This window comes from Saccostrea echinata, unplaced genomic scaffold (assembly GCF_033153115.1).
Source record: "Saccostrea echinata isolate AGI-Se365-2 ecotype Australia unplaced genomic scaffold, CSIRO_AGI_Sech_v1 ptg000084l, whole genome shotgun sequence".
Classification (NCBI taxonomy): Eukaryota; Metazoa; Mollusca; class Bivalvia; order Ostreida; family Ostreidae; genus Saccostrea; species Saccostrea echinata.
The window spans coordinates 364,072-382,238 of record NW_026889833.1 but is presented as its reverse complement, the minus strand read 5'-3'; the positions used below and the strand labels follow the sequence as shown (position 1 = coordinate 382,238).

At 33.3% G+C, this 18,167-nt stretch overlaps 2 protein-coding genes and 1 long non-coding RNA gene across 3 annotated transcripts; 1 reads left to right on the top strand and 2 right to left on the bottom strand.

Moving 5' to 3' along the window:
• The first annotated feature begins 3,483 nt into the window (after positions 1 to 3,483).
• Positions 3,484 to 5,197, top strand: LOC133176891 (uncharacterized). The gene is made up of 2 exons (XR_009719578.1): positions 3,484 to 3,613; positions 5,011 to 5,197. It is a non-coding gene; the product is annotated as an uncharacterized LOC133176891 (long non-coding RNA).
• Positions 5,198 to 6,989: 1,792 nt separating this feature from the next.
• On the bottom strand, positions 6,990 to 10,202 carry LOC133176885 (uncharacterized). Its single transcript, XM_061311941.1, has 3 exons — positions 9,573 to 10,202; positions 8,938 to 9,165; positions 6,990 to 7,685 (listed from the first exon to the last, which is right to left on the bottom strand). The coding sequence occupies exons 1-3, from the start codon at positions 9,664 to 9,666 to the stop codon at positions 7,033 to 7,035; spliced, it is 975 nt and encodes a 324-aa protein (XP_061167925.1). The 5' UTR covers positions 9,667 to 10,202; the 3' UTR covers positions 6,990 to 7,032.
• Positions 10,203 to 11,227: 1,025 nt separating this feature from the next.
• Positions 11,228 to 18,167, bottom strand: LOC133176939 (phytanoyl-CoA dioxygenase, peroxisomal-like). The gene is made up of 8 exons (XM_061312004.1): positions 18,058 to 18,167; positions 16,293 to 16,456; positions 15,589 to 15,757; positions 15,383 to 15,464; positions 13,516 to 13,697; positions 13,199 to 13,348; positions 12,573 to 12,719; positions 11,228 to 12,358 (listed from the first exon to the last, which is right to left on the bottom strand). The coding sequence occupies exons 1-8, from the start codon at positions 18,112 to 18,114 to the stop codon at positions 12,290 to 12,292; spliced, it is 1,020 nt and encodes a 339-aa protein (XP_061167988.1). The 5' UTR covers positions 18,115 to 18,167; the 3' UTR covers positions 11,228 to 12,289.

The following is an 18,167-nucleotide window of genomic DNA, read 5'->3' as shown; positions in this document are numbered from 1 at the left end:
TAAAACTGACGTGTTTTTATAAAATTAAAAACTTATTTCCGTGTTGAAAAATTGTTTGTTTGATATAGATTGTAGGCTGAAACATTGAAGATATTAAATTCGAGGATCATAATACAAAATCAGCTTTAATAAAAAGTATATAAATAATACATGTATGTTTGTATTAAATACAAGTATGCGGTTTGCAAAATGGGTAAACAGTCGGGTAAATGCCTGAGTATGCAAGTGAAAAATTATGGATTTATAAATTCTCTCAATAGAACTTCGAAGAATTTGTTTTTATTTTCTAATTGTTGAATTTGTGGCTGTGAATATTAAAAAAATCTGTCAACTTTTAAATTTAATATTTACGCTTAGTCAGCATATGAATTTAAATAAGAGATGTTTGTGAAACACTTATGCCCCCCCCCCCCCCAAATAATTGGAATTTTTCTAAGTCCAAGTGGTATAACTTTGTCAAAAATTGCTCGATCGTACCCAAAACAGAAGTTGGCCTAGATATTCTTATGATTAATCTGTATACCAAATTTCATTTCAGTATGTGCAACCTCTGCAAAGAAAATGAACGGAGACTGTTGATGGACCGACTGACAGACAGACTGACCGAGAGACCGACAGACAGCATGCAGCAAAGCAGTATGCCCTCCCTTCTTCGAAGGGTGGCATAAAAATAGAGTTTAGAGCATGTCATTTTATAACAAAACATGAATTAGATTTTGAAGCCCTTGGTTTGAACATTTACAAACGGCTACAGTCCTTTCTGACATATTTCATTTTACCAAATAAAATCTGCAACATGACCATTTTGTGCGGTCACCCCAAAAAGGGCGACAAAACACTACACTGTAGCCTTCATTTCTCGATTTTTTTCCTTTAAGAAAAAAATTGCACTAGTCAATAGAATTTAAACTTCTAACAGAAAGCCTGAAAAACTTTCTGAGTTTCAAAATGGTAATTCTTGGAGACTGAAGAAAAATTAAAATTTTTGAGTTTATGTTTTCTAACTATTTTAAAATAATAAAGAAAGGAGTAAAGCAAGGAGACAGACTAAGCCCAACATTATTTAACTGTTTTAGTAATGACCTACAACAATCAGTCATGTGTTCCACACATACAAAAACACACATGCATCTAGTTTAAGTTTTGCAGATATGGGCTTGTCTTGCTCTCATATTCCCATAGTGGTTTACATAATGCACTGAACAATTGCAAATTGCAGACTGGTGTTTATAAATTGGCAACCAAAAATAAACTCGCCTGTTTAGAATTTTTTGTCGGATGACAGAAAATTCAAAACAAACGAGTTTATTGGTCGGTAGAGGCGACTATAAAGGGTTAGGAGGTCGGTAAAATATTCAGGTTGGTAATAGAATATGTTTAGAATTAGGGAATGAAAGATAGTTGATTGACCAATGCTTTAAAGTGGAGAAACACATCCCAAAATCTTGCGCCGTAACTTGCACAATATATGCATTGCAGGATATGTACAGTAGAGTTATGGTCAAAGGCTAAAATATAAAACCATAACGCTACAGTTCTGCAGCATATAGAAAGCTATAATAAAGGATTATGAGGTGGGTTAAATATACAGGTTGGTCATAGAATATGTCTAGAATTAGGGAATGAAAGGTAGTTGATTGACCAATGCTAGAAAATGGAGAAATACATTCCCAACAGTGCGCAGAAAGTCTTACAGCGTAAATTGCACAATATTTGCATTCCTAGATCTGTAGCGTTATGGTCAAAAACTATAACGCTAGAGTTCTGCAGCTACCTCAAATCCAAAGACTAAACTTAAAGATAACCACGTTCTTATTGTATCGGTTTCTTCGATCATAATGATTAGCAAGAAGTCAAATATCATGTTGTAAATTTAGAATTTACAAGGGGGAGGTAAATGCAAATTTTGCATTTACCTCCCCTAGTAAATTCAAAATTTACAGCATGATACAAAACCCACAGTATGCGACATACATTTTATATAGACATATTTGCTAATTATAGAAGAAAATTAATCTATTATTATGTGTCACGTAAACAACACTCAGGCCCGTAGCAGCGGTTTCAAAAGTGGGAGGGGGAGGGGGCAACTTTCCTAAAAATCTGAAAAAAATTAATGTGGCCAAAAGGGTGGGGGTGCAACTTCCCAAAATTATCTGACAAGCCAAAAAAAAAAAACAAAAAAACAAAAAAAAACAAAAAACAAAACAAAACAAAACAAAAAACCTAATTTACTGTCCAAATCCTGGAATTTGCCAGAGCTCGACCTTGCAACATTAAAAAGTGGTTGGGGGGGGGGGGGGCAACCAGCATCTTAAGGAGGCTGGGGGGTCAACAAATTAACCATCAGATATAACTTAATTTTTTAGGTATGATATCTTAAGCTGTCAACTTTCATTTGGCAAAGAAAAATTTCATAAATTTTAGTTTTAAAATTTGATCATTTTTGTATATCTTTATATGGAGCTCTTCTTCTAAAGGAGATCAATATAGTTTGAAAATGGCCACAACCCCCCCCCCCCCCAGCCTTCTTAAAATTTACTATAGCGCAAAATACTTTACTCAGGAAAAAAAGTGAGGAGGCGGGTCCCCTGCCCCCCCCCCCCCCCCCCCCGCGTTCTATCGGCCTGACTAGGAATGTCGACGTATTCCTTTTAAATGAAACTTCATTACATTCTAATTTTTTACAAGAATGTTTTAATGTGTTGTAAGGAATACAATTTCCAAACATCATTTGATTATTTCAATTTTTTATTGATGCAATATTACTGATTACTAATATTCAAGAAGCGATGCAAATTATAGTTTCTTTGGTCATACAGGCAAATTTACCGGCAATATTTTCAGAGCTTTTTCGGTTGAATTTGTATTAATTTTTTAATGGTTTATTCTGCAAAAAGTTCAGCGACTACTCTTCGTATGAATTATCCAGTATATCATTACATAAGAGTGAAAGACAATACGTTTTATTTCCATAAGTGAACTCTTCAAAATTAGAGGCGCGTTTGGTCGTCTGAAAGGGACAGCATGGCGTTGCGGATAATACAAAACATACCAATCTCAATCCAATTTTTAATGTTAAATGTATTTGTCATTCCAATTAAAGAGTAAAAGAACTAAAAGTCTAAGACATATGTAAGAGAGCGAGAACCCTAAATTTATCATCCATAAATAAAAAATACGACATTTCCGAGGCATGTGTATTGTATTTAGATGTACCATACGATAAATAGATACATACGATCAACAATAGATATAAATTGATATCGTTGTCATTCCTGCTCTTGATTTATATAAAGTCCACAACAATAAAATATTTCATTGCATTTTCTTAGGATTTGTTCATCGACATTCAACATATTGTTTACATGTTTACGTTACGTTTGTCCCTGAAATCTCGCGAGATTTGTACATTTTCCGACTTTTTCACAAAAGAGCGCACTAAGAAGTATAACTCTTCCATAGTGGAAATAGAACGTATTGCGGTCATTTTCCCGGATACGGGAAGAAATAAGGTCAAGATTCATAAAGACAAAAAATTTTAATATGTGTCCAAAAAGATGACACTTGGATGGGTATTTTATAAGTGTTGGCAACAGTGGAAAATACAAAGGTAAGTACAAACAATTCAGTGTAGTATTTTGTGTGGTATCCTCACATGATACCATTTCGAATTTCCTCGAAATTGAAAACGGATAGCATAAAATGTATTTTGAAGTAGATAGGTATTATACTCCTCTTCAAAAAAATCAGACGAAGAACTCAGGGTTGTATGAGCAATTTTCAAATTCGGGAGGAGGTGGAAACGAACAGGTAATTTCCAAAATCTGCCCCCCCCCCCCCGCCAGAATCAAATGTTGTCTCATTTCTGTTATTAGGAGTGTAATAAAGATACGGCTAAAGCAAATCGTAATATATCATGATCATCCCACTGTATGGTGATACATATCGCAATATTTTACCCTTCATAATTTTTTTTAATAATTCATGTGTGACAGACACATGAGACAGTCTATCCTGAAATGAAAAAAACTCTAATCACAATGTGAACATGGTGAAAGCAGCTGTTAAAGACTATTTCTCAAGTTCAAAAAATAAAGAGTTTGGATCATTGAATAATGAAATAAAACAATTATTGATGTTTTTCAATCATTGTAATGATCAAGTCACCCACAAAGTACAATATTCACCTTGCCCTTAGGCCTTTGGGCTTGGTGAATATTGTACTCCTCAGGTGGATAAATCATCGAATTGACCCCCAAAACAGCACTAATTGTATAATAGATCATGATACATAGGTTAACAGTTTTTGTACCGCAATGTGGTATAATTTTTTTCTGTATTGAGATATAATATCAGCATCAGTATACTGTAACAGTTACACCCCTACCACTTATGTACTGTGTGTCCTGTCATACTAATCAAACATGCTTGAGAGGTATGCATTTGCAGTCAAGTTAAAAATTTTTAACCAATTTGTGATTAGTATTTAAGGCCAAAAAAATAATAGTCTTGTTTCCTGCTACCCGACCTACCCTATTTTTTGGCACCCGACCCTAAAGTTTTTTTTTTAATTTGGAAGAAAAAAATTGGGAATTTCCAGAATTTCATCGTTCTGTCACCGTAATCGGTTTTCGTGTTAACACAAAACAAGCATTTCATGAAATTCTTGTTTTAAATATGGACTTTCATAAAATACCACTTGAGTTGTGCATAAAAAGACATGAAATTTAATTTTTAAAAGACAATATTGACCTGTGACATGTTTAATTTGATCTTATATTAGTTCATATCCAAAAAATGCTGTCGGAAAAAAATAAAATAAAAATATAAAATAAAATAATTTTCCTACCTACCTACCCTATTTTTTTCAGGCTGGTAGCAGGAAACAAGACTATTATTTTTTTGGGCCTAATATAAATATTTGGGATTTGAACTGGCCATGGCATATGAAAAATAGAAACAGTGCTAACATGTTTTCCATATGTTTATTTATTTTTTTGGTTTCAGAGTAACACGGAATGTAGAGACTTACTGCTACCAGTGTAAAACCTTAGTACATTTGGTGCTGGATACAGAGGATTTTGAGATCTTGCCAGGAAAAATCATCAAACTTAAAGGAACTTGTGTTCGGTGCAATGCACCTATTATCAAAAATCATATTCTGAAGGGATGGCATAGAGCCCTTTTTTAAGAAAAATAACTTTCACTGGATCACTAAAAACCTACTGACCTCAATATGGCTATATCAAGTATATAGTCAATGTTTACAAATATGTTTGTTGTAAATGTTGACTTTGTATATCAGGAGACTTTAATTAAACCCAATAGTGGATGCAAGCTCAACACGCTCAAGAAAAGAAAATGTGATATACATGTATTTTAACTTAAGATCTATTGTCATAGGTTCAATTGACTAGATATGATTTCAGTTGAATTATTTATTGTTTTTTTTTTTAACTTATTTAATTTATAATCAATGAATTAAATTTTTCCAGAATTAAAAAAAGAATTCCTTCTTTTACTTGTGATGCAACATTTGCAGATTTTACTATAGAGATGTGGGTGCCCAGTAGTTATCACCAGGTTTGTCTGTCTGTCAGTTTATCAACACTTTTATGGGACATGATGAATTGCTCAAAGAATGATATGATGGGTAGGACATGTCATTGTGATGCAATAACTTTGAAATTTTATACAGATTCATATATATCATTTATATGTGTAGCATATACATGTATATGGGGAATAGTTAGAAGAATATATTGATAGATTTTGGGGTTACTTTGTCAGAGGTCAAGGACTGAGATTATTGATTTATTAATATATGTTAGTATTATGATGCAAGAACTTGAATATCTTGTATTTTGCAACCTGTAGAATTTATTATATAGGCATGGAATGCTTTTGAAAAGAATCCTACAAATTTTAGAATCGCATGCATGGTCAAAAGTAAATGTCAAAGGCCAGGATTATTTAAATGACCATTGTGATGTACCAGTAGTACCCGCTTATTTGGTTATTTATTCTTTTTTCATTACATTGACAAAGAGGACACCTCTTGAATAGAGGTCAAGGCCAAAAGTTGAAAACTACTCACAGGATGAACCTACACCATTCAGTCAACTTAATGGCCACTGAAAGGTCCCTGAATGGCAGAGCTCTGTCATTCAGTCAACTTTCAGTAGACTTTCAGTTTACCGAATGGCAGAATTTTATCCTGTGACTGATATGACTTTCTTATATAAGTGATGCATTATTCTGGTTACCGTAGTTTAATACATGTACTAAAAAGAAGTTCAACATTTATATTCATAGCAATGGAAAGTGGTACACTTGTATAGATTTTGAGCTCGTTTAATCAAGGAGGTGATCGTTCTTGCACCTACCCCCATTCTAGTGTGTCACATCTCAGGTGAAGTATTTTGACTTATCATTGGCCTTACTGCCTACACATGTACAGAAAGGAATATACGCCACTGTATATTCCTATGTATAACTTTGAACCCCAGTTATGGCCCCGCTTTACCCCCAGGTGGTCAAGATTTGAACAAACTTGATTTTACACTATGTAATGAAGCTTTCATATAAGTTCCAATTTGGTTTTTGAGAAGATTTTTGAAAGATGCCATTAAATTTTCACTTATTCTTCATTATCTTCCCTTGAAAGAGGGCGTGGCTCTTCACTGAACTTGAATCTCCTTCCCTCAAGAATGCTTTATGGCAAGTTTGGTTGATATTGGTCTAATAGTTCTGGAGAAGATTTAATGTGAAAAGTTTCTGATGCTGCTGCCATCAACAACAGACAAATTTTGATCAGAAAAGCAATGGAGCCTTAGGCTCGGTTGAGCTAAAAAGTCAGCATGGTTGGGACTCCCAATCACTTTTACATATCCATGGTATTTCAATAGGTCTTTTGACAGAAAGGTGGAATGACCTAAAAATGACATATAAAACTTTTTTTCTGTATACAATGAAATTTATTTGCATTCAGTATGAATATTCTGAAATGATACTTTGTTGTTCTGAGTATCACTTATTTTCCAATTTAATATAGTTTGAATATGGCATAAAATACTTCATACTTTTTTGTTCAAATGAATGTCTGAAAGAAATGTCTTTTGTTTTATCAAACACTTGCATGTCCTTTAATGTTTGATGAAGATTACAACTATGAGAAAAATCTCTCTGCATTACATCATCAAGTTTTGGAGAGAAAAATCTGTGATTTAGAACCATCCAAATTTGCAAAACAGCTGAAAGGTTAAATTTTAATCCAGAGTCATCCCATAGGGACATCTTTTGATGCCCACTACTTAACAAAATATCATTTTCATAATCATACATAACAACACAATAATGGTCTGGTGTTAATGTCAATGTTGGAATAAGTGTGTGATGAAACAGGTGCTTGTTTTCCGTTAATTGTTTGCAGTTCATGTTCGCTTCACTGAAGGAATGTGTTATAGCTTGACTTATTATCTGCCCAGCTTTATCACCAAAAATAGAATGTTTCTCAGTTACTTTACACAGATCATCGGATGTACTGTTTTGTGACAGGAAGTCTGTTGTATCTTCACTATGCATATCATGCTCAGGATCTTCATAAAACCAGACAGGTATATTAGGTGACCCTGGTGGTATCAGCACAATATCTGGATGTCCATACCAAAGACTTTCACTACCTGCAATAATAATGATAATTCATTTTGGTACATGCAGTTCTGTTTCTCAAAACATTGCTTAATGTAAATAGATTATCTCATAGCTAATCAAGACATAAATTTCCCTTGACAGCAATAAAGATTTTTTATACATTCTTTGTCATTTACAGAATGATAAATAAATCAGAAAGAAAGTAGCATTAGAATCAATGAATAAACTTAGAAGGTAATTGAAAAATGTTGAATGTAATAAAAACCCTTTTGATGTTTGAGATAATTAAATTTTAACTATCTCAGATACAAAAGTAGTCAAACCTTGCTATGTTGAACTCCGAGACGGAGATTACACTTCTAGATATCAGAAGATTTGAATAACAATTAGGTTAAAAAGAACAAAGAAAAATTCATTGAGACTGCCAAATTACTTTGGCATATCCCTAGTACTTGAGATATCAGTGTTCAACATCACAAAGTTCAACTGTATTGTGGAATCCACATTTGATAAGAGTATGTACATCTGTATGAATCGGTATTCACTTGAGCCAGTATCCTGTTTTTATTGCCCGTTTTTAGCTCACCTGAGCCAAAGGCTCAAGTGAGCTTTTCTGATCAAAATTTGTCCGTTGTCTGTCGTCGTTGTTGTAAACTTTTCACATTTTCATCTTCTTCTCAAGAACCACTGGGCCAATTTCAACCATACTTGCCACAAAGTATCCTTAGGTGAAGGGGATTCAGGTTTGTTCAAATGAAGGGCCATGCCCTCTTTCAAGGGGAGATAATTTAGGAATTAGTGAAAAAGTAATGGCGTCTTTTAAAAATCTTCTTCTCAAGAACCACTTGGCCAGGAAAGATGAAAATCATAGTGAAGTATCCTAAGGTGGTGTAGATTCAAGTTTGTTCAAATCATGACCCCCGGGGGTAGGGCGGGGCCACAATGGAGGATCAAAGTTTTACATAGAAATATATTGGAAAAACCTTTAAAAATCTTTTTCTCAAGAACAGCAAAGCCGTGATGAGTCATATTTATATGGAAGCATCCTCAGGTAGTGTAGATTCAAGTTTTTTCAAATCATGACTCCCGGGGGTAGGGCGGGGCCACAATGGAGGATCAAAATTTTACATAGAAATATATAGGAAAAATCTTTAAAAATCTTCTTCTCAATAACAACAAAGCCCAAATTGGTCATATTTATATGGAAGCATCCTCAGGTAGTGTAGATTCAAGTTTGTTCAAAATCTTTCTGAATCATGTGTGGGTGTAAAATATTCTTACCAAGACCAATCTGTCCATAATTTAAGAGAGTTCTGCATTCCAATGGTTTTAAACAAGGGCATTTAACAAGTCCTTCCTCCTTTGCTCCAGTGTTAAGGAGGTATCTGCTGTTAAACACAAGATGAGAAAGTAGGTGGTTTGTAAGCAATGCAGCCTTCACAGTCTCTGTCTGCATATTAAAAGCATCTCCATGTGGACACATTTGCCTTAAACAGTTTTCATGGTGAGCTACGATAAAAGAAAAGCAAAATCAATGCACAGGTAACTTTACAATGACTTTTTTGAAAAATATTAAATAAAATCCTGATTTGTATTGTTTGAATGGACTTATGTGTTTGAACTCTGTTCTTTATCTCCCTATTTAACATAGCAATTTGAATAAATTTCATTCAGAACCGTACTGAGGCTATGATCATCATGATAAAAAATTCATGATTTTTTGATCCCCCTAACCTATCAGTAAGTTAGATTTTGTTGCTGTTTTATATTGATGATTTCATAAATGTTAAAGCTTTGGCATAGTAGGGCCTATATTTATACTTTATTCAACAAAGACTAAAATAGTAATACGGAATAGTCATTAAAATAGTTTAAAATAATACAAAGTCAATAGAAAGGTAATAATTACTACTAACAGAGGCTAATCCCCTTAATTAAAGGAAGTGGCAAGAATTGCCTCGGAGCGAAACACTCAGCGCGAATGGTCTTTCGGAGTGAACCGTCCTGCATTCCTCTACCAAGAGCTACTCTGACCGCCAGTGATTGAACCTGTCTGACCGCCACACACAAAATATTTCATGCATATGAGATAACATATCTCAAAAGTGGGATATTTGTATTTCCTTGATCATGTTGATATACCACCATATTAATACCTGATTCTGTAAGGAGGTTTCTAAGTGCTGATAGCGCATAAAAGAAACTGTCATTTTCAGTTGTGGAACCGAAAAATCCAGTATCGGCATTCTCTACTGATCTGTGCAATGCATCAAATCCGTTTTTAAAAACATTAGAAAAGTTTTCATACAACACTATGTCATTTTTATCCAGTATTTCGTACTCAATATGCGATTTCGCGAATCTACATCCAACACTGCAACTGTTAACCTTCAAAGGTACCAGCTGTAAATCTTCTAAGTTACTCAGAGTAGATTTAATCAAAGAAGTCAACGGTTCAGAGTTAAAGGACGAAAATTCTCTGCTTAAAATACATTTTTTAACGGTACATAAGCCTGTCAAGCGAACATTTCGAAAACTTCGCTTCAAAACACCAACATAGGCCGCCATGTTGCTTTCGTGTTTGTCATCTCGTCCTCGAACTAATTCGCTTCTAGTAACGCTGTATAAAACTTGCCCCCTTATCGCCCCCCCCCCCCCCCCCCCCCAATCTTTGCATGGTCAAGAAAACTTTTTTCGTAAACGAAGTTCTTTGGTAGTTGGAGGGTTTACATTGGTCTTAGTAGGTAATTGTTCTAATTACAATTTTTAAAAAGTATATATAAGTACTACTCTTCAGACTTGTTAAAATTCATAAAGGGCATTAATCAATAAAAGAAATACTGAGACTCATCTAATCAAAAGAATACTTCCACCACAAATACATGAAAATAGGGGTTTGTCCTTTTTGTTTGTGATGTCTTTAAATGCATTAAGGGAAAGAAAAGTTCTTTCTTAAATTCCTAAAGACATTTACTCCAAGGTCAATGACATTTTTGGTTGCAATTTTTATGGCTGGATCATGATGGTATGTCAATAAACACTTACTCTAAGAGATATAACCCTTTTGTCACTTAAGTTGAAGGTCAAGGTTTGATTTAGTCCAGTTGAGATTTCCTGTCCCAAAAAACCGCAAATAGTCCTGATCATATGTTGTCATTAAAACTGAGTGACTGCTTTGTGATGACATGCTCATATGCCAGATATTTTAATCTTGGGTTTAAAAATAAAGTTCTAAGCTTGACAAACTTAATATTCAGAACACAATTATTTTGACTATAAAATGAAGGTCTGTGCATATTTGAGTCCCGCATATTACCTTACAAATATTGTACATATGTACACTGACGCACTATATATCATATATAAAATGATAAGCCAAGATAAAATGTTCTGGTCCATACAGCATTTCTACCCAGAGAGAACTAGTAATATTTGATTGATATGCATAAAACCTATGAGTACAAACCACCATGCCAAATAAATGTACTTTATCAGAAGCCAAATTAAAATCTAAAAAAAACATACAATGGTAGGACTCCATAAGAATGATAAAAATTAAGACAAAGGACAATTTTCAAATAAGGATAAGGTTTATTATTTCAAATATCAACCAAAAATCAACAACTGTAGCACACGGCTACACATTTTTAATAAGACATGTACATGTAGGAATATAGTGCATAATTTCAAAATTACAAACATTTTTCATTTGTCAGTTTAAATCAGTAATGATATTCATACAATTATACTTTTCTGCAAGCCAGGGCTGTGTAACATTGGACATGATGGTATAAACAAACAGCTGGATTTTTTCTCTCACATCTATTTGATTTGAAATATTACTCATAAGCATAAGAAAGACAAGTTCATTACCAATTTGATGAATGAAAATTTCAATTAATTTCCACATAATACAATGTAGTAAAAAAAAAAAAACAAAAACAACAACAAAACCTTTAAAAATAAATATTTCTGGAAATGTTTGCAAACAATTTTAATAATTTATAGATTGATTCTCAATTTAAGAATGAGATAACATTACATATTTTGTAAGAGATATATACAATGTATGCAATGTATGCATAAATAACAAAATTAAACATTTGATAAAAACAGAAATGCTCATGTCCTTAATGATTTTTCTTAACACATTCCAATTTCCAAATTGTCAATGCTTAAAGTCATAAAAATTTCTTCTTTAATATGATCACATATTTTACATCTACAGTGTAGTATTGTTCAAGATTAACTGTACATTTTACCAATTTGGGCTTGCGATAATTTTAGTAAATAAAACATTGTGGTAATGTCAGACCCATCTAAAAATAATCTGTACCCGTAATAAATGTTTTTATCTAATATCAATAAACAATTCAGTCATTAAAATACACCATAAAAACAATCATTAAGTACATATATGTAAATGAATCTCAACAAATATCAACAAAATATGAAACAATCATTTCCTTGTGTCATAGTAATTTTTTGATTACCAGGTATAGTTCCTGGTTATTTTCCATTTAAAAATCAAATATGTATGTATGTCTAATTCCAATTTGAAAGATTGAATAAGAGCTCTGTAATACATGTATTTGGAAATCAAATGCTTTGTAAATTTATGAAGTCCTTGGTGTCAGTTTGTAGCTCCAGGGTTTTCATCTTCTGGCAAAGATACTTCCCGGCTCTTGAACATCCATACATCCTAAAAGGTTAAGAAATCCTGGTCTAGTTACAATAAGAAAACTAAGCTTCATTATAAAGGCAAAAGAAACCCTTAAAAGTGGCACTTGGAAAATATATTAGAAGAAAAATTTATAACTAAATAATTAATGCTTTACAGTGTTATTCTTTCTGGAAGAAACAATTATGAGATAAAACACTTAAATACCTTTATGTCACAAGATTAAGCATTTTACCTTCAAGGTCACTTGGTTAGGGTCAACTCCTCCAGATTCCAAAACTTTAGCAAAAGTTTCGATAAGCTCCTTTTCTACCTTGTCTTGAATGGAGCCTTTGACATCAATAAAGTCAACATCAGCAGAGGCATAGTGGCACGAAATGGACTAAAATTGAATATATTACACTCTTATGTGAAGCAGTAAGTCATGAATTTACTTATGGGCCAGTCCACAGTACATGTACATGTAAAGTTTATCTGTATTATCTTAGAAGTGGTCCAAAGTATATCAAGTTTAACAAATTAAATCTGGATTTACTCTGCAGGTGAATGTTGGCAAACTCAAATTATGTAAACACTGGGTTAAGTTAACCCACAACATATTGTTCGTGAACATAATCCATTGTGATGTCATTATTTTAAGTAATTGTCAAGTGGTTGTCAACATACAGTAAGAACTGCAGTATGGATACGTCATGGATTAAATATAATATGTTAAGTTAATCTGGATTAGGTTTATGCTGATTCCCTAAACTCACTTCAACTCAGAGTTATTACTCAGAATAGTATCATTCATAACTTGATGCATGTTTTTCTGTTCTTTCCATTATAGACATATAATTGTTAAAAAAGCTGCACATATACCTTTCTAAAACCTTTTGTCTTGTTCATCCCTGATCCATGGATCAATAGAGGGTGGAAGAAGACAGTGTCTCCAGCTTCCATACAGAGATGTAGTCTTGGAGCTTTGGGATCAAAGTCTCGGACACCGTGGTACAGTTTGTTGACACCTCCCTGAAGAGCCATAAATTTTATGCACAGAAAATATTCACATGAGCTAAGTAATATGCAACTCATTCTCTCAATGCTTAATCCATGTTGGATACATATCTAGCTATCTACACTTAAATTCATTTAGCATATTTTTGGTACGTGTACGTAGCATACATATAATATATTACCTCCCATTCAGGGTAGTCATGCTGGAGTAGCTCCCCTTTGTGAGAGCCAGGTAACACAACCAAACATCCATTTTCCCGGTTCACTCTCTCCATGGCTGTCCAAGAGCAGACAACCCTGTCAGCAGGCCGAAAGGGGAAGAAATACAGGTCCTGGTGCAGAGGGTGTCTAGAACTCTTCTTGCCTGTAAAATAGTTCAAAATGACCTGGTAATCAAATTCATAAGCTTACTAAATGTACTTAAATATACTTAAACAAATATACACACCCAAATTCTACTGTAGATAAATTAAAACATGTTGTAAGTAAAGGAATAAGGGATAAAATTGATATCTTGTAAAAATTATACTGTTTATGTGGGGCTTTTTTTTGGCTTTTTTTGTTTTTTGTTGTTGATTCTTGTTTGTTTGTTTGTTTGCTTTTTGTGTTTTTGTTGTTTGTGGTTTTTTTTTTTTTTTTTTTTTTTTGCTTTATTTGTAATCTAAATCAAATATTTCATTGAAAGTAAAATGGTAAAGCTACCCTTGGAGTTGAAACACTTTTTATAGCTATAATTACAGAATTATGTATCCTTATGCAGTCTGTATTTTTTAAACTTGTTCAAACTTAAAGTTTTAATGAAATCAAACAAAAAACTGTAGGAGAAGTAGCATTTTGAAAGATTTTCAGGTACATGTACATGTACCTATACTTCTTTTTTTAAATAGCCATGGCAACATCATCAAAATCTTATTAATAAACACATTATGAGAATTATTCATTAGCATTAGTATAGTCTCTGACTGTGAATCAATTTTTTTTAAAAATTAGACCAGATTTTGAAAAATTCTTCACAGACAAATAGATGACAGAAACCTTACCATTGCAAAAGCTCTTGTGATCTTTTACCAGAAAAACCATCGAATTCAGTATATAGGTGCTGGTGCTATTTACTTATTTACCCCCCCCCCCCCCAAAAAAAAAGATTGATTGATTGTTTGTTGTTTAACATCCCTGTCGAGAATTTTTCACTCATATGGAGACGCCACCACTTGCCGGTGGAGGGCTACAAATTTTGAACTATTCTCGGCACTCAGGGCCATTGAGCAGTGAGGGATCTTTATCGTGCCAGCACCTAGTGCAACACAGGACCTCGGTTTATAGGTCTCATCTGAAGGAAAGGTCTCCACGTTCCACAGTGGGATTCAAACCAGTGACGTAAGGATCAACTCCTTACTCTGCGACTCTAGAGCAGACGCTCTAACCACTGCACCACATGGGCAACAAAAAAAAAAATGAGAAGTACAATACCCTTTCAAACAAAGAGGAAAGGATGAGCATGGATATGTATTTTCTTCATCCTGACCCTAACTACAGGGTCCTCTAGCCTTCTAACCGGGATCTGGATCAACATGTTAGTTTGTTGATCAGCATGTAGACTGACACTGATACTCATTAACATTACCTGGATCTGGTTTTTTGTTGATCAGCATGTAGACTGACATTGATACTCATTAACATTACCTGGATCTGGTGGTTTGTTGATCAGCATGTAGACTGACACTGATACTCAATAACATTACCTGGATCTGGTGGTTTGTTGATCAGCATGTAAACTGACATTACTACTGATTAACATTACCTGGATCTGGTGGTTTGTTGATCAGCATGTAGACCAACACTGATACATGCACTCATTAACATTACCTGGATCTGGTGGTTTGTTGATCAGCGTGTAGACTGATATTACCTGTAATACTTATTATTAACATTACCTGAATCTGGTGGTTTGTTGATCAGCATGTAGACTGATATTACCTGTAATACTTATTATTAACATTACCTGGATCAGGTGGTTTTTTGATTGACAATGATACTGATTAACATTACCTGGATCTGGTGGTTTGTTGATCAGCATGGTGTGCATCGACATGACCTTCCTTCCTGTAAATGCTTGGACATACTGAACTACCTGAAAATGAGTTTTAATTTTTAATGAATAAGTTTTAACCACCAATGATTAATACGTAGACTTACATGCATATTCTACAGGTATGTGTGTATATTTGTTATTAAGTAAACATTTATATTCATACCTCTGGTAGAGCACAGTAGCTAAATAAGACATCATCATTTTCAAAGTTCTGGATTTTGGTAATAGCCTTTTGTCCAGGAACAAACTCTGACCGGGCTATAGCCACATCTCTCATTATGGTCAACATAGGAACTGTAATTTCTTTTCGGCATATTTTCTCAAATTCGTCCCTAAAACATGTAAAAATAACTTTTGATAAAATGTAAGTTGTTGATCTCATAAATTTATAAAGCTTACTTGTTAACACATGAACTCCTTTAAATATGTACATATTTTATACAAAAATATCTATATGAAAATGATTTGACTATAGATTCTGTACGTGATACATTTGATACAACCTGAAACTTTGTATATAATTTATGAATTCATGTAGAACATTTCAGTGCACCACATTTCTGCATATTGATTATATCTTTCGGATTCCTCATAATATGTTATTCTTGATAACTATGTATCCATTGTCCTCAAAGAATTGTCTTTGTTCATTTGACAAGATTGAATTGTCTTGTGATTTTTGTTTACGATTCCACTAAAAACATTGTATTACGATTCTAAAAGTATGTTATCTGTGTAACTGGTACCCAGGTAAATTTTAAAAATGCATAAAAATAAATTAATTAAAATACTTATTAATAAAATAACACATTAAATCATGCATGATAAAATATTAAATCCTGATAAAATGGTACATGTATATGATACCTGTATAGATCAAGTTTCTCTTTAGACACCAAATTCTTGATAACTATGTATCCATTGTCTTCATAGAATTGTCTTTGTTCATTCGACAAGATTGAATTGTCTTGTGTGTAGCGGAATTTGGGTCTTACGTTAGACACTGAATCACTGGATAATGTTGGTGTATGCTAAATATATGATTAAGGATTATTAAGTTAACATATACCGGTACATATATTAGATTCTAATTAAAATATCAAAGATCAAATTAGTAATCTCATGTAGAAATGAAGTGTATACAAAAACACTTTCAAAAGTTTGTTTTTATTTGTTCAGAAACAGATAAAAACAAATAAACTAATATATTGATGCTTTGATATAGATGTATATAGTCAGAGGATGGTTTGATAATTGCTTTGAATTACTTCAGGATCCTTCAGCAATGGTAATCAACAGCTGATCAATGTAAAGGGTGATCGAAACTCAACATTACAAGCACTATATTTGGAATGTAATATGATTACAGTAAAACATGCTTATAGCGAACATACTTAATGAATTGACGGATACAGTGAAGTGATTTTCATTCCTTATGGCTTTGAAAATATATTGTGAACTTAATTAATTATTCAATGAATTACGTTTATAACCAAAGCAAAATCTTCTGCCTCTGGTACTTCATTATAAGCATGTTTTACTGTATCACCACTCTCGTCCATTGCAGGGACTTTGTGATCTGTGCAGCTCTTCAAACTTAGATATTTATACAAATTACATAGCTTTAGTAAAAATATCCCTTTTGCTTATTAGTTACAAGCAATGAGAAAAATATGATTTAATTCCATCATAGGTTATTAAATTAGGCACTTGGGTCTAAATGATTATAACAGGTCCAGCACAATCTTTTGATTAAGCTATATAGCTTGAAATAGCTATATAGCTTTATTAAGCTATTCAAAATAGCTTAATAAAGCTATTTTTATGCAGGTTTTTACAAAAATATTATTTGTACAAAATAGACAAAAAGTCGCAAGTATTTGACTATTCATATTTGTAATATGGGTTATCAAATCAACAACCCAAATCAAAGATAGTTCTAACATTGCAGCATTTGAATACTTTTAAGCAAAAGATGAATTTCCATTGTTTGGGTAACTGTACACTACCTTGTGTGCGTTGAAGCATACTTCTCATTGTACTGAATTATTACCAGTCAATTATCTTGTTGACCATAATTGGCCTCCTTTATAATTTCATTGAAGAAATAACTGTATCGATTGCGTTATATAGCCCCAAAACTTTTAGAACTTTGAGTACAAAGTCTGTTAAGGAGACGCAATTTGATGAGTGATTTTTACATGCATTATTTTCATGAGAGTTCGAGGTTGAATATCATCACTGCACCAAGGTGCGACTTTTTGTGCATACTTGGAAAATAACACATTTGAGAAAAAAGTGGGATAAGATAGCTAAATCAAGCTATTTTGAATAGCTTAATAAAGCTATATAGCTAAATCAAGCTATATAGCTTAATCAAGAGATTGTGTCGGACCTGTATAAATATGTATATTGTGCACTTATATAATAATGAATATGTAAAAAAAAAGTACAGTACTTTCTTTTACATATTCAATAGGTTTACATATTTATAAACCAAGACCCAAGTACCTGTGAGGGCTACAGTACTGCATGCAGCTGCAAAAAACATTTTTTGTTTACAGTGCACCAGAGGGACAAGCCCCTGTGAGTGCACACTGCACTGTGAACATCAGATGCAGAAAAAGGATACAAATATAGAGGAAGTAGAGTCCAAATGTCCAAATATTGTCTTCAGTCTCTCTGTCATCTTTCTACGTATATCCAATGCTCAAAATGCTCAAAAGAATGAGACTTTGAACC